Here is an 18,415-nt window from a genome sequence, read left to right as displayed (position 1 = left end):
GAATAAAAACTAGGTTATTTTAATTGGATGAAAATGAGAGCCATCTTATTCCTTTTATAGTATTCCAACTAGGATTTAGGATTTAAACTATATGAAATTAAAAAGATAAAATAATGGCTAAAATTTGCTTAAATGGCCACCCATACATAGTGAGCCTCACTAGTAACAATTTTTTTTTTTTTAATTTTATTCAATAATTTATCTTTCCTTTCACTAATGTCATATTTTTTTTTAAAAAATTGCTTAAATAGCAACCCGTATATGTACTCTATCACTAATGGCTTGAAATTAATGAAGAACAATAGGAAGGAATTTCGAAATACAAAGAAGGAGGCTCTCAATTTTTTAGTTGTCTGACAAAGAATAAAAAACTAGATTATTTTATTTGGATGAGAATGAGAACTATCTTATTCTTTTTATAGTATTTTAACTAGGGTTAAGGATTTAAATTATATGAAATGAAAAAAAATAAAATAATGGCTAAAAATTTCTTAAGTGGCCGGCCATACATAGTGGGTCTCACTTGTTATAATTTTGCCATTTTATTCAATAATTTATCTTTTCTTTCACTAATGCCATATTTTTTAATTTTAATCCTATAAATGTCAAAAATATTTATTTAATAATTATAATTAATTATCAAATAAAATTACCATTTAACTTATTTATTAATTAGACCTTACAAAGTATCTTAATTAACAAATAAACCCTAAAACCTCTTTTCTTCACAATTAAGCTCTTGCTTAGTAAAAATTCATAAATAAGACATAATCTAATTTAGAATTATAATTGATTAAATAAACTAATTAACTGAGTCTACAACCAGTATTATCTGAATTTACCAAATAATCAAGCTTCCATGGGCCTATATAATCAAGCTTCCAGTAAGTAGATCTAGAATTTACCAAATAAATTCTCTAACTTATTAATTTCTCATGACTCCACTATAGATTTAAAATTACACTCTTAATTATATAGAATGATCTATATGTTTCAAGATAGAGATACGCTATTAATTATCCATTGTTATAATCCAAATAATCAAAGAACCTCTATAGATGATCTACATCGAGTACGGACAATTTACCGTTCTACCCTTCATGTATTTTATCCTTAAAACACTTAGCTACCTATAAATGAGATTTCAATAAACTAATATAATTATTGAAATGAGGCCTCAATCATTTATCTCTATTAAGCTAAGCTCAAAAGAAATCATCATCTCACGTCTAAATACTGTAGAAGCTATAGATTTCATATCTATGATTAGCACTTCCACTCAATTATACTACTATGTTCTTGAGATGCAAGTATTGGGCCGATCTAATCGGTCAGCTTTAACAAACAACTTAAAGAACACACATAATACATTCAAGCAAGAACCTAACCATCTCATGATTAAGTTCTATTGACCTAAGAAGTGATATTGACTTAGATAGATATAAATGTAAGTTTATGATATCTTATCCAATTATCAATATTAATTCAGTCCGATGTATACTCCATATATCTGATCCTAGTATACTTTTCTAAAACCCTGGAATGGACATAACACTTATCCAAGTTGTAAGTAAACTTTATCGCTGATTATCATGTCAGTGTAAATCCAGTGCACTGACAAATCATGGGACATAAACTTTGAAACATATAATCATGATTATATTTCACTGTGTTGATAACACTATAATCATGAATAACTATATGTTCTGGATTTAATAGAATTTATACATTAAACATATAATCATGAAAGCAATCATGTGAACTATGGAACATAAAATAATTTTTAATCTTTTATTAATTAGTAAATCTGATTATATTGAAATGGATTTTATTTAGGGCATAAAATCCCAACAAACTCCCACTTGCACTAATATAAAACTAAAGTGCATTTCAATTAAACTCTACACCTTGATGTCCAGATCAAGTGTAGTATGTAGTATTATCTATGTAATAGGATCTGACAAGTTGTATTCAGTAAAAACTTTCTCCACCATAACATCTCCTTAGTCACAAAATCTTTGATATTGTGAAATTTCTTTCTATATGTTTACTCCTCCTGGGATACTGGATTCTTTATTATTTGGTAACTATATCTGTGTTAGTCAGAAAGTAGTACTAGTAGTTAATCCATTACTGGAATATTGCCAAAAACTGTATAGAACTTTCCATAGGCTGAATAATTATCTAGTAGCCTTCCTGGCCACTTTAACATTTAGTCTCACTGGTAGAGTTAGAGACTTCAGATAGGTTTTTATACTTCTCCAAAAATCACTGCTCCACCCCTAGAGTAATTACCATCTCATAAGTAGACTTTTTAGCATTAACGCAAGTCTAGAAACCTTATTTGGTATAGTCTAAGAGTATTAAAATACCACTCTTATTGACTAACATATAGTTCCTCTTTTGATCTTAACATTTATTTGATTGTCTTCCAATATTTCTTTCCTAGATTAAATTGATACGTACTCAAAACTCTCACTCAACAGCAGGTGTCTGGTCTAATGCATACTAAGCATACATGAGACATCTCACTGTCAATTCTTAAGGAATACTTTTCATGACTTTTATCTTTTCTGGAATAGTTGAAACTGTTTCTTAGATAAATAAAATCTATGTTTAGGAGCCAAAAGACTTCCTTTAGAATTAGCCATTACAAAAATGCTTCAACATCTTACTAAAGTAAGTAGCTTACACTAGAGTAAGTAAATTACCAAGTATACCACAAGCCACAGGTTTAGATAATCTCAAACCTATGACACTAGGATCAGGAAGTTTTCTTAAGTCCATTGAATAGACTTATTATCGAAATTTCTCTTCTTGTCCTTGTAATAGAAAACTTTTGGTTACTCCATATGAATGGTTTTAACCATATTTCTCTTGGTTTTGCTTCTTAGTTCCTTATTTTGACTATCCATTACTTGTTTAAACTAACAAAGGATTTTTATCACAAGTGTCTTCCAAGTCATAAGAGGGTGGGTTCCTTGAAACTGTTCACTACGATAAGTGTTGGAAATTATTTTACCAAGAACTTAGATCTACTCACAAGTATGTTGATTTAACAACCTGAATATGAACTTCTAAAACGATGGAAAATTAAACACATAAAAGTATCAGAAATCTTACATTGAATGCAATGGAATAAATGTCTCCTCCCACTCAAATCTCTAACCCTTGATTCCTTTCTGTCGCAGAGTATAATCAAGATTTGAGCCCGATAGTCCTTCTTTGTTGTTTCTGAATTCTACACAACCTTCCTCACTATGATTGAGGTATTACTTGATGTGTGTGGGGACTACTCTACCGCTTATAGATTTCGAAACAGTGAAGGAATAGAGAGAGAGAGGGTGGCGGCTCAGAGAGTTTGAGTGAGAAAATTCTGTCAGAATTAAGTGTATTCAAAAACTGAAGCCTTTGTCTTCTATTTATATAAGACCACCTTGGGCTATGGTTGAATTAATTGACATTTAAAAATGAAAAATCAATGAGAAAAGGGAAGCTTAAGTGGCCGGCCTTAGGCATTGTGAAAACAAAGCTTGCCACTTTTCCAACTTTCCTTTTCCTACATTGATAGTTTCCTGTTTTGTCAAAAACTGCCAATTCCTTTGTTCAACCACATAAATGTCAAATCTAATTATTTAATAATTAAAATTAATTATCAAATAATATATTGTCATTTATTTTATTAATAAAACTAATTAAAGTTTCCTAATTAATAGATATGCCCTTCAAAATCTCTATTTACTGTTTTGCCCTTAATAAGTGATAAATTCTCAAATAGACACAGTCTAACTTGAGAATTATAATTGATTAATTAAAATCAATTAAATGAGTCTTACAAGTAATATTATCTCAACTTGTGGAGGGACCATGGGTCTATATATCCGAGCTTCCAACAAGCAGATCTAGAATTTACTACTTAAATTCACTGACTTATTAATTCTTCGTTGAATCCACGCATAGAACTTAGAATTGCACTCTCAGTTTATAGAATGCTCTATATGTTCCACCATATAGACACATCATTAGTTATCCATTGTTATAATCCTAATGTGATCAATGATCCTCTACATGAATGATTTACACTGTAAAGGGACTAAATTACCGTAACACCCTACAATGTATTTTATCCTTAAAACACTTAACCCTGTATAAATGATATTTCAACTAAGTGAAATGAGTACTCCATCATTTATCTCATTTGGTTAAGCTCGAAGGAAATCACCCTTTGCTTACTATTCGCCAGATAGAAGCTATAGATTCCATATATGTTAGCGTTCCCACTCAATCGCACTACTGTGTTCCCAAAATGTATGTATTACCCTGGCCCAAAAGTAGGCTTAACTAACAAATCAAAGAACACTAATAAAACTCTTGAGATTGAGCCTAACCATATCAGGATTTCGATCATGTGATCTAGGATCAACTTAGTGATATTGAATTGAATAGATATTACGGTAAGTTTTATAAATCTATTTCAAAGTTCAATATCGGTCCATTCCAATGCATACTCCATGCATCCAACCTGAGCTTTACTTTAACCAATGTTCTGGAAAGAACATAGCATTTCTCCAAATGCAAGTAAACTCTGTTGTAGATTGTCATATCAGTAAAACCCAGTGTTCTGATAAATCTAGGAATCCTTTATTCACATAGTCATGTTTACTTTCCACTGTGTTGACAACACAATAAACATGATCAAGTATGTGAAAGGGGTTTGGATGAATTTATAAATCAAACAGACAAAAAATTGATTAAGTGAACCAAAACATACACAAATGAATGAAAAATACTTCTGTTATTTTATTGATATTGAATAATCTGGATTACATTGAAATAGAATTTTATTTAGGGCATAAAACCCAACAAATTCCCACTTGCACTAATATAAAACAAATCAGTACATTTCAATTAACCCTAAATTCTGACGGTGCTTTTCGAATGCAGTCACTGCCAAGACTTTGGTGAATGGATCAGCTAAGTTGTCCTGCGTGTCCACTTTCTCCACCAGTACATCCCCTCTTGCCACATATTCTCTGATAATATGATATTTTCTTTCTATATGCTTACTTCTTTTGTGGCTCCGAGGTTCCTTACTGTTGGCTATAGCTCCATTGTTATCACAAAGCAGGACTAGAGGCTTTTCCATTCCAGGAACTACACCAAGACTGGTGAAGAACTTCCTAAGCCAGACAACCTCTTTAGCTGCTTCAGCCGCAGCTATGTATTCTGCCTCCATGGTAGAATCCGAAATCGCGGTTTGTTTCGCACTTCTCCAAACCACTGCTCCACCCCTAAGAGTAAACACCATCCCAGATGTAGATTTCTTGTCTTCAAGACATGCCTGGAAATCTGAGTCTGTATAGCCTATGGGATTCAGAGCACCACCCTTGTAGACTAATACATAATCTCTTGTACTCTTTAAGTATTTCAGAATATACTTAACATCATTCCAATGTTCCTGTCCTGGATTTGACTGATACCTGCTCACGATTCCAACTGCATAGCAGATGTCAAGTCTAGTGCATAGCATAGCATACATTAGACTTCCAACTGCAGAAGCATAAGGAACTTTTGCCATGTCTTCTATCTCTTGAGGATCAGTAGGACACTGTTCCTTAGATAGACGGATACCATATCTAAAAGGCATATTTGCCCCATTGGTATTAGTCATGGAGAATCTCTCTAGAACTTTGTCAATATAAGTTGTTTGAGAGAGAGCAAGGGATCTGTTCTTCCGGTTTCTGATAATTTGAATACCGAGAACATAGGCTACCTCACCCAAGTCTTTCATGTCGAATTGAGTGTCAAGCCATTCCTTAATGTGAGTCATTTTCTTGACATTGTTGCCAATGATCAAAATGTCATCAACATAAAGGACCAGGAATACTACTACTTGGTCTTCCTTGAGTTGCTAAACACAAGGTTCATCTTCATTCTGATTAAAGCCGTAGGTTTTAATGATCTCATCAAACCTTTTGTTCCATGAGCGAGAAGCTTGCTTAAGTCCATAAATGGACCTATTTAATTTGCAAACTTTATTCTCCTGCCCAGGAAGAACATAACCTTTTGGTTGCTCCATATAGATGGTTTCTTCAAGAAGCCCATTAAGAAAAACTGTCTTGACATCCATTTGCCAAATTTCATAATCGAAAGCGAAAGCAATGGAGAGAAGAATTTGGATGGATTTGAGCATGGCCACCGGACTAAAAGTTTCCTCATAGTCCACACCTTCTCTTTGGGTATAACCCTTGGCGACCAGTCTAGCTTTGAAAGTTTCGACTTCGCCTCCAGCGCCTCTTTTCTTCTTGTAGACCCATTTACATCCAATTGGACGATAATCATCAGGTGGATCTACATATTCCAAGACTTTGTTCTTTTTCATCGAATCCATTTCTGAATCCATGCCGGCTGACCATCGCTTCTGTTGCGGACTTGACATTGCCTGTTTATAGGTTAATGGGTCGTCATCAATACCGTCACCAGCGACCATATTGATTTCACCATCCAAGCCATAACGAGATGGTTTTGTAGAAACCCTCCCACTACGACGAGGAGCGGTGACCTTCTGAACAGGAGCTTTGGTAGTAGTTGTCTCAATTGCTACAACTGAGGGAGTGGGATGTTCCTCTTCTTGAGTAGAAGAGGATGGAACATTTGAAGGAATAGTATCTGTAAGCATTTCCTCTAATACAATTTCACTTTTCGGTTTGTTGTCTTTCATATAGTTATCTTCAAGGAAAGTAGCATTTGTAGAAACAAATACTTTGTTATCATTGTGACTATAAAATAGTCCACCCCTAGTCTCTTTAGAATTTTTCGACAAACATGCAAACTTCAGTTCGCGATTCCAGTTTGCCTTCTTTCTTTCTCAAGACGTGAGCAGGGCACCCTCAAATCCTATAATGGCGTAAACTAGGTGTACGAACATTCCATAGTTCGACGGGTGTCTTAGGGACTGCTTTAGATGGTACAACATTTAAAATGTCATTTGCTATTTGAATAGCATATCCCCAGAAGGACGTAGACAGAGTTGAATAACTCAGCATAGACCTAACCATTTCCAAGAGAGTGCGATTTCTTCTTTCTGCAACTCCATTTTGCTGTGGAGTGCTTGGGGCAGTATATTGGGATTCAATTCCAAGTTCAGTTAAATGATCTTTGAACTGCATATCCATATATTCTCCACCCCTATCAGTTCGCAAGATCTTTAATGTTTTACCTAATTGGTTTTGAGCCAAAGCATGAAATTCCTAAAACTTTTCAAACGTTTCAGATTTCTTTTGCATTAGGTAAAGAAAATTGTATCTAGAGAAGTCGTCAATGAAAGTGACGAAATACTCATAACCTCCTCTGGCTTTTACATTCAGAGGTCCGCAAACATCTGAATGCACTAACCCTAGGGGTTGTTTGGCACGCTCTCCCTTTGCAGAGAAAGAACGTTTGGTCATTTTTCCTTCTAGACAAGACTCGCATACTGGCAGTTCTCCTAAGACGACATTTTTCAATGGACCGTCTTTGGTTAGCCTATTGAGTCTATTAAAGCCTATATGACCTAAACGTAAATGCCATAGATAAGTTTGATCATCATTATCAATCTCTTTTCTCTTAAGGGTTCTAGGTTTAGCTACATTGAAAAGTTCAGTATTTAGTGAGATTTGAGTATCAGGTCTTAAAACATAAAGCCCTTGTTCCATGTTTGCAACACATATATGAAATCCATTACGAGAAATTGAACAATTTGAACTCAAAAAATTCAATATATAATATTGTGTTTGTAAACATGAGACACTTATCAAGTTTCTACTAAAATTGGGAATATATAAAACATTCTCTAAAAGTAAAAACTTCTTTGAATGAAACTTGATTCGGGCTGTTCCTCTTGCTTTAACTGATACCAACTCGCCATTTCCAACTTTAAGCTTTAAATCATCTGGGTGAAGATTCTCCCAAGTTTCAAGCAGCTGCAATGAAGAACATACATGGTTAGTAGCTCCAGAATCAACAATCCAGGTGGATTTGTCATTCTCTAAAACACATGATTCAAAGACAAAAGCATCACCTTCGTTTGAATTGTCTAGAAGCCTGGGACATTGTTCTTCTTTATGTCCCTTTCCATTACAATTCGCACATAGAACATGATGTCTGGTAATTGCACTTGAAGAAGCAGCTTTGTTAGAGCCCTCATGCTTAATCTTCTTCCTCTGATTAAAGTTTGCAATACCAGGAGGCCCCATTGCAACCAGATTCCGTTCATGGGCTCTCAACTCAGTCTCGAGTTTGTCCACGTCGGAGGAGTGAGGATTGTTCAATAAGTAATATAGAACAAAACTATCACACTCCTTAGGAAGACTATTAAGTATGAGACGTAGCCATTGTTCCTTTGATAAATCAATTCCTAGTAGATTTGCCTTTTGGAATTTCAGATTCATCAACAATAGGTGCGAGTTAATGCAACTACCAGGATGCATTTTCACACTATTGAGTTCTTTTGCAAAGATACTAACTAGGAGTGGATCGGGATGAGGGTTATTCATATTGGCACTACAGTATATCAATAAATAGAAGTAAGATTTTGGTTCTAGAAATTCATACACAAGTTCAGAAAATAACAAATAATCACATATGTTATAAAAATACTAAATCTAACATAAATTATTTTCCAAGGTTTCCAACGAACTGATACAGTGTCCCGTTTAGGCGAGAGTCAAAGCATCATCCATTGAATAGAGTTGTCAATTCATCTAAAATGTCAAACATTTTAGTAACCTTTTATTCGATCAAGATTGGAATTCAGCGTTGTCCCATTTAAGCAGAGTCAAGGCAATTCTATCTTATGAGCTTCTACCATTGTTTCATACTCTTGTAAGTCTTATATAGTCACCACCATTAGGGTGGTCATAAACCATATAAAAAACTTATAAGAATACTTATCTTTCGAGATTAAACGACGCTAACTTGCTAATGAACGTTCCTCCATTATGGAGGATTACTCACTAAAACAATAGCTATGTAAAACCAACAATGGAGATCGAATTTCTCTTGATTAAAGCTCATTATTTAAAAAATATGTATTTTGTTTAATCATTTATATTCCATATCTCAATAATGAAATATTACAAATTAAAGTAAAAAAAAACTTCAATTAAATTTCAAAAATGGAATAATTTTGAAAAATATCTTATTTAAGTTGTTTAGAAAACTAAATATCCAACTTAAATATTTTTCAATCAATGACTTAATTAAATATTGCCAATTCAGTAGTAACCACTTAATTTAAAAGATATTTCATTTTAAGTTCCCTTATTTATAAAAATATCAACTTAAAAATATCCAAAGAATCTTAATAACCAATTCCTAAAATTCCTCAACTTAATTTATAATAGGAAATTCAAAAAATATTCAAATCTAAGTTGATTTGATAGATTTAACTAAATCTCAACTTAAATAGGAATATTTAATGAAATTATAAAATTAAGATTCAGAAAGAATTTACATGGTTATAATTCCATATTTAACTAAACACAAGAAAAATACATATAGTTTTTCTAGAATATAATTCTTCAAACTGTGTTCTTCTTAAATTAATTTCAAGGAAGAATGAAATTAATTATGTTGCTAATCAATTTTATTAGGTCAAACTAATATAATTAACCTAGCACAGTTATCCAAATCAGGCAAATGGGCCTTCACAATTGGGGTTGTTCATGTGAGGGGGGGCTGGGTCCAGTATGTCGTACCCACTTCTAAAGCTCCCAACTCTCACACAAGGCCCAAAAGAGAGGAATTTAACCTTAAAATGAACAACTGTTATTAATTGAATAGGCTCACTACTAAATGAGCCTAAATAAAATCTATCAGGTTATGATATTTTATTTAGCAACAACAACCTATATGTATCTATAACAGAAATTAAACATATAGGCTCACACAAGCACACACATTTGGATGGATCCTATCATGTTACTAGGTCATACACAGATGAAAGAAGATTGTAAAAATTACCTGTTACAAATTATTTACTTGATCTATCATCAATTGACCCATTGGTTAAAATCAGATCATTAGATCTGTCAACAAGTTAACCATGACAATTTAGATCAAGCAATAATAGGTTTTAGAAAACTTACAAACAATCTAAAACACATACTCCTGCAACAAGTTAGATTTGGATAGTTGGATGTAGGATTTATTTAATTTTTAAATATATATTTCGAAAAAAATATTCAAAAAATTAAACCTACCATTTTGAAAAATTAGGTTTTGGGTAACCTAAATGTCATTTCAAAATAAATTGCTAACTTTCCTTTTAAATTTCATGTTATTTAATAAATCAAATAATAAAATAGAAAATGATAAATACATACCCTTCACTACAACATTAAGGACCAATAGCGACGGGCCCCTCGGTCGCTATTGGTCCACCAAGTGGCCGCTAAAGGGCATTAGCGGCGGACCTTGGCCGCTATTGGTCCGCCGCTAATGCTTGGCCGCTATTAAAGGTATTAGCGGCCAAAAAAGGGGTCCACCACTATTAATGTTATTAGCGGCAGGACCCCGCCGCTAATGCCCTTTGTCAGTTTCGTGTTTCGAAACCGACAAAGGGCATTAGCGGCGGGGCCTTCAGATAAAAAAAAAATACATATATATTTACATATAAATAAATAATTATAAATAAATAATTATTTATATAAATATTTAATAAATAAAATCTAATTAATATAATTATAACAATTTAATAAAATTTATTAATAATTTAAAATTGTCTCCAAAGTAATTAACTTTAACATATTAATCCTAATAAAATATTGTCTCAAAATTAAACTAAATTATTACAAAACATAAATAAATTATTCATTAACATCTTCATTCAGGTCTCTAATTATGAAGTCTTGATCTGGATTATTTTCGGTACGATTCCCCGAAGCCCGTGGCGGAGAAGGCACATACGCTTGGTCTGATGATAAACCCAGCGTTAAATTACCGAGCTCAGCTTGGTTGAAAATGGGAGTTGAATAAAATTGGTTCTCCTGCGATGAACTCCCAAATAATCCAAAATCAGCAAAGTTTGAGCCGAGCGGAGGAGACTCTGATGGGGTTCGGTATAAGAACTGATTTCCCAATGGCGGAGCAGACTGTTGTTGCTGCTGAGGAAACTGCTGAGGAAAAGATTGGGGTTGCTGCTGCAAAAAATTTTCAAATTGCTGCTGTGACAAACTTTGGAATTGTTGTTGCGAAGACGGCTGTTGTGGTTGAGGAGGTTGTTGTTGCTGTTCCTGAGGAGCGGCATAACTCTGAGAAGACGAACCACCAGGCGACTGCGACTGACTATACGTTTGAATAAAATTGTCAAAACGTGGGTTAAATATATGAGCACGTTGTTCAGGCGTCAAATTACCCCCCCAAGTGGCACGCATAGCTGAGAATATTTCTGCCACAGTGCTCATCATTTCAGTAGTTGGTTGGGGAGGCACCGTCGATTGAGTTTGAGGGATTGGTTTCTTTCCTTTGTCCTTGAGCCTTTTACACATGCCTCTTTGATAGTCAGATCTTTGGCCTAGAACTGTTTCCAAAACGTAAAACTGATAACCGCATCGATTCGATTCGGGCCCGTATCGCTCTGGGATTGTCGTTCCAGTCGCTTCCTATCAAGCTCCTTGATCAGTTCCTCCTGTTTAAATCAAATTATTAGAATATATAATTAATATAAAATATAAATTTTAATAGTAAATCATTTTGTTCACTTACATAATCTTTTGCAGCTAATTCATTAACGAAAGTGCCAGACGGTTTTTTCACATGGATCTCCTTCCATGCTTCAACTACATGCTCTCCAGGAGGACCCCCCTATACGAACATAAACAATTAAATTAGTTTATTATAAGAGAAAAATATTATTAACAATTAAAGAATTAATACATACCATTCCGTGGCGTATGGACGCCAACGATTTTGTGCCTTGCGTTGTTGGATATTTCATTAGTTGCCGATTCGATTTATTTTTAGTTGAACGATTCAAAAATGCCTCGCTAACGAACAATTCGCAAACCGGTTTCCAAGTCTCGGTATTCAAGTAATCAGGGGGGAATTTGAGAACTGTCTCCCAATCTTCTGGTTTTTTATAATGTTGTTTAAAATGCTTGTGTCTGAGTGTCTTTCGCTCACTATACCGCTCCGCCATCACCGAATATAAAGTCCCCATAAGTAGGTCTCGATGGGGATTCCCATCGATATCAAAATAGTACTATGTAATAAAATAATTTAAAATTATGTTAATTTATAAATGAGGACATAAAATTATTACAACCTTTAATAATTAAAAATCACTCACTCTAATTCGATTGAACACTTGATCCTTGTATTGTTGGGGTACATCAGAAAAATTTAGATGACCACCCAGGCACAACATGCTTACTTGTTGGCCAAGAAATCAAACATAATTGCTTGCTTCAGTGCCAACAACTTTGCCGGTTTCAAGATCTACCTCCACCGGTAAGGGCTTACCAGCTTCTCTCCTTTTTTTTCGAGATTAGCGTTTGCGGCAACCCCACGACCCTTTCTGACCGGAGGTGGAACTATATATATTCGAGGGAAAAATAATTTTATTAGTAAATCATACATTCACTATTTATATTCAGAACAATGTTAGATTTGAAAAAATATGAAAACCTGCTTCGCAAGACGACGATACCCTAGAAGGATCAGGGGGATCCCTGCCATCACCATCCCCACCATGGTATGTTGCTAACGTAGCTGACATTTTACTTTACTTTGAAGACGGAAAAAAATGTAAGAATTCACAAATGTTAAACACATAATTGAAATATCACACAAATATTAATGCGAAAGAAATTAAAAAGTCCTTTAATTGTAAAAAATTTTAGTAACAAATGTTTACAAAATAAAAGTTACACTGAAGAATCACTATCATTTCCATCATTCACTAAGTTTACATTTTCATCCTCCACATGTTCAACTAGTAAATCATCTACTTCTTCAGCAACATAATTTTCATCAAGTTCATTATTCTCTATCTCAGAATCCACTAACTGATCGGACGATTCAACAATTACTGGAGGTTCATTCGATTGCATAATCAACTCTCCAAGATCAACCGTCAACAAAAAATTGGCAGAGTTAGAATCACTAACAACATCTACATCAGTCTCATCTTCGTTGTCATCAATGTCCCAAATTTGTCGATGGCTAATATCTTCAACAACCTTCCAATCGCGACCTCTGAGTGGATCTTCAAGATAGAAAACTTGCTTCGCCTGGTTAGCAAGGATGTACGGTTCATCTTGATACCAATATCCACGAGTATTTATACTAGTTATATTATTTTTAGTGATTGTCTTCTTTCTTAATGGATTAGTGTTATACCATTTACATTCAAACAATGTCACTGTATATGCACCAGTATAAGATATAGTGATTACATCTTCAAGTGTGCCGTAGTAATTAAACCCTTCAGTTCCAGCAACAGTAACACCACTATTTTGTGTCTTCCGCTTTTGGTCTCGCTTTGATGCAATAAACCGAACACCATTCACTACACAACCTTCGTAAAATGTTGCTAAGTAATCGGACCCGGAAGCGAGAGCGAGTAACTCATCACCATTTTGTAAAGTTCCAAGCTTGTGCAACTCATATATCTAAATACATTAAATGTATTAATATGAGAGGAATATAAATGATTGAATTAAAACTTTACAATTTTGTCATTATACCTTCTTATGAAACCACGGACGGAAAGTTTGCCTATGCAAGACATCGTGATTACCATTAGGATATTCATGCCTGATCTTGTCCAATTGTTCACTGTGAAGTATGATAATGTCAAGATACGATAGAGGGAGATAGAGAATAAAAACTAAAAATTTAATAAAATAATTTATAAAAAATGTAATAAACTTACTCTAAGTAAGCTTGGATTTCAGGAGAATTTTGAAGAATGTACCACTCAGCTTTTTCACGACCGATATGATCAAGAGGCTTGATAATTCCGCTAGTTAAAGGACGAGATTGAGAATTAAAAACTGAGAGATAGCGACACACAGAAGGCGCATCTTCATTTCGATCAAGCCGATTAAATCTTGTTTCACACCCTTTAAAGTACATTGAACAAAAGGTTACTGCCTCATCAGCAACATAACCTTCTGCAATTGACCCTTCAGGCCGTGCCTTATTTCCCACATAATTCTTCAATTTTTTCATGTACCTTTCAAAAGGATACATCCATCTCATAAAGACCGGGCCACCCAATATCGCTTCTTCAGGCAAATGCAATACCAAGTGTATCATTATGTCAAAAAAAGCTGGAGGAAAAATCAATTCCATCTTGCACAATAACAGAATTAAATTATTTTGAGCATCCTCCATATCTTTTACATTTAGAGTTCTAGAGCATAACTGTTTGTCGAAAAAAATTACACGGTCGAGTAATAGTTGTTGCAGTGTCACGAGGTAGAAATTTACGGACACCAACCGCTAGTACTCGCTGCATAATGACATGACAATCGTGGGATTTTAACCCAATAATGTTAGACTCATCTGGAGAAACTTTGCTTTTTAAATTTGAACAGAAGCCATCGGGAAACTTTATTCCTTTAACAAACTGACAAAAAAGTTGTCTTTTCTCACGAGTCAAAACATGAGGAGCATGCGGTTTCATTAGCCTCCCATTCCCATCTTCATAAATCCACAACGATTCCCTAATACCCATCTTCTTCAAATCATGTCGCGCATTGGTTGTGTCCTTTGATTTATCATTATCCAAGATGGTTCCTAGGAGACTATCACACACATTCTTCTCAACATGCATGACATCAATGTTGTGTTTTAAAATATTCGTGCTCCAATACTCCAACTCGTTGAAAATACTTTTTTTCCTCCAATTACAAGTTTCTGCAACTCTTCTACGTTTCACACCCCCAAAATTTTCATGATGTTCGGGAATTTGGGGTTCGAGAGTATTAACTTGTGATAATATCTCTTCACAAGTAAATCGTCTTGGAGGAGGTCTTCTTTCAACTGTACCATCAAATCGAGTATCCCTTCTCATTGCATGGTTACTTGGCAAGAACCTTCTATGACCAACATATGATGTCTTTGTTGGGTTTTATGCCCTAAATAAAACTCTGTTTCAATGTAATCCAGATTATTCAATATCAATAAAGTAACAGAAGTAATTTTTCATTCACTTGTGTATGTTTTGGTTCACTTAATCAATTACTTGTCTATTTGATTTATAAATTCATCCAAACCCCTTTTTACATACTTGATCATGTTTATTGTGTTGTGAACACAGTGGAAAGTAAACATGACTATGTGAATAAAGTATTCCTAGATTTATCAGAACACTGGGTTTTACTGATATGACAATCTACAACAGAGTTTACTTACATTTGGAGAAATGTTATGTTCTTTCCAGAACATAGGTTAAAGTAAAGCTCAGGTTGGATGCATGGAGTATGCATTGGAATGGACCGATATTGAACTTTGAATTAGATTTTGAAACTTACCGTAAATATCTATTCAATTCAATATCATAAGTTGATCCTAGATCACATGATCGAAATCCTGATATGCTTAGGCTCAATTTCAAGAGTATTATTCGTGTTCTTTGATTTTTTAGTTAAGCCTAATCTTTAGTCTGGGCAATACATACATTTTGGGAACACGGTAGTGCGATTGAGTGGGAGCGCTAACATAAATATGGAATCTATAGCTTCTATCTAGCGAATAGTAAGCAAAGGGTGATTTCCTTCGAGCTTAACCAAACGAGATAAATGATTGAGTACTCATTTCACTTAGTTAAAATATCATTTATACAGGGTTAAGTGTTTTAAGGATAAAATACATTGTAGGGTGTTACGGTAATTTAGTCCCTTTACAGTGTAAATCATCCATATAGAGGATCATTGATCACATTAGGATTATAACAATGGATAACTAATAATGTGTCTATATGGTGGAACATATAGAGCATTCTATATACTGAGAGTGCAATTCTGAGTTCTATGTGTGGATTCAACGAAGAATTAATAAGTCAGTGAATTTAAGTGGTAAATTCTAGATCTGCTTATTGGAAGCTCGGATATATAGACCCATGGTCCCCTCACTAGTTGAGATGATATTACTTGTAAGACTCATTTAATTGATTTTAATTAATCAATTAAAAATTCTCAAGATAGACTTGTCTATTTGAGAATTTATCACTTATTAAGGGCAAAACAGTAAATAGAGATTTTGAAGGGCATATTTATTAATTAGGAAACTTTAATTAGTTTCATTATTAATAAAATAAATGACAATATATTATTTGATAATTAATTTTAATTATTAAATAATTAGATTTGACATTTATGTGGTTGAACAAAGGAATTTGCAGTTTTTGACAAAACAGGAAACTATCAGTGTAGGAAAAGGAAAGTTGGAAAAGTGGCAAGCCTTGTTTCCACAATGCCTAGGCCGGCCACTTAGCTTCCTTTTCTCTTTGATTTTTTTTCAATTCCAAATGTCAATCATAGCCCTGGGTGGTCTTCTATAAATAGAAGGCAAAGGCTTCAGAGTTGAACACAACTGTACAACCTTTTCACAACATTATTCTGAAAGAATTTTCTCTCAGAAAATTCTCTCTGAGCCGCCACCCTCTCTCTCTCTTCCTTCACTGTTTCGAAAAGTATAAGTGCTATAGTAGTGCCCACACACATCAAGTAATACCTCAATCATAGTGAGGAAGGCTGTGTAGAATTCAGAAACAACAAAGAAGGACTATCGGGCTCAGATCTTGATTATACTCTGCTACAGAAAGGAATCAAGGGTTAGAGATCTGAGTGGGAGGAGACATATCTTCCGCTGCAATCACTGTAAGATTTCTGATACTCTTATGTGTTTAATTTCCTATCGTTTTAGAAGTTCATATTTAGGTTGTTAAATCAACATACTTGTGAGTAGATCTAAGATCCTGGTAAAATAACTTCCAACAGTCTTCCCGATCACTCGAATGGACGTCGTGTCTTCATTACAAGTAGGGCAAGCTTTATAACCTTGACCACTCCACCCAGACAAGCTACTACGAGTAGGAAAATCATTCACTGTCCACAAAAGCGCAGCATGCATGGTGAACATCGAGTTGGTCGAACTATCTCTCGTTGGTACCCCATTATTCCACAACTCCTTTAATTCATCCACCAACGGTCTTAAAAATATATCCATGTCTTTACCCAGAGATTTTGCACCAGGAATAAGGGTATATAGCAAAAAATAATTATCTTTCATACATAACCAAGGTGGTAGATTATAATTAGCCAACACCACTGGCCACATGCTGTATGCAAGACTCATGTTGCCAAATGGATTAAATCCATCAGCAGCTAACCCCAGTCGAACATTTCTTGGGTCTCTTGCAAACTCGGGATGTTTTGCATCAAAGTCTTTCCAAGCGAGACCATCGACCGGGTGTCGCAACACCCCATCATCTTTTGATTTTCCAGTATGATGCCATATCATGCTTTTCGCTGTAATCCTCGAACTATATAATCTTTTAAGCCGAGGTGTCAACGGAAAGTATCGCATGACTTTGCAAGGAACTTTTTTTCCTTTGCCGTTCTCGGAAGTAACCCAACGACTAGTTCCGCAAACTGGACAAGCCTCCTTGGATGCATTCTCCTTATAAAATAAGCAACAATTATACAAACAGACATGGATAGAATCATAACCCAAGCCTAATTTCTTCAATCTCTTTTTTGCCTCGTAGTAAGTTGATGGAATATTATTTTCCTTCGGAAACGCAAACTTTAAAAGCTTCAATAATTCTTCAAAGATGTTATTAGGAATTTTTCCCCTAACTTTTAAATGCAATAGCTTTGCTAAAAAGTTAAGAGACGAAATCCAATCACAACCGGGATACAATTCAGCTTCAATTTCCTCAAATAAGTCATCAAATTGTGGGTTTGTGGTTGGTTGTTCATCTTCTCCTTGTCGTTCCTCAGTTGTCGAGGGAAAGAAGTCTTCTAGAATAGGAATCGTTTCATCCTCTGATTCAACATCGGCAACTGCTACATCATCGACGGCATCCTCAGGCTCCCCGTGATAAATCCACTTCTCATATCCTTGCATAAAACCTCGATCAAATACGTGTGCTCAAACCCTATCTATTTTTTCAAACCTACTATTTATACATCTCACACAAGGACATCGTATTCGTCCATTACAATTCTTATGTTCTGATGCCATTGCTAAAAAGGCTTGTAGACCATTCCAAAATTCATGGCAACCACGATTTCTGATTTTGGTCCAAGACTTATCGATTGTTGCCATCTACAATTTAGGCGACAAATGAAGTATTAAATATTTGAATGATTTGTAAAGTCTTATGAAATTTTATGAGTACAAATTATGCCATGTATAACCA

General features: G+C 34.5%; 1 protein-coding gene across 1 annotated transcript; it reads right to left on the bottom strand.

Moving 5' to 3' along the window:
* Positions 1-13,911: 13,911 nt before the first annotated feature.
* On the bottom strand, positions 13,912-18,120 carry LOC133034404 (uncharacterized). Its single transcript, XM_061109485.1, has 3 exons — positions 16,980-18,120; positions 14,431-15,030; positions 13,912-14,315 (listed from the first exon to the last, which is right to left on the bottom strand). The coding sequence occupies exons 1-3, from the start codon at positions 18,118-18,120 to the stop codon at positions 13,912-13,914; spliced, it is 2,145 nt and encodes a 714-aa protein (XP_060965468.1).
* Positions 18,121-18,415: the final 295 nt, after the last annotated feature.

Source organism: Cannabis sativa, chromosome 2 (assembly GCF_029168945.1).
Source record: "Cannabis sativa cultivar Pink pepper isolate KNU-18-1 chromosome 2, ASM2916894v1, whole genome shotgun sequence".
NCBI classification, from domain to species: Eukaryota; Viridiplantae; Streptophyta; class Magnoliopsida; order Rosales; family Cannabaceae; genus Cannabis; species Cannabis sativa.
This window is presented reverse-complemented; position numbering and strand designations above follow the sequence as displayed.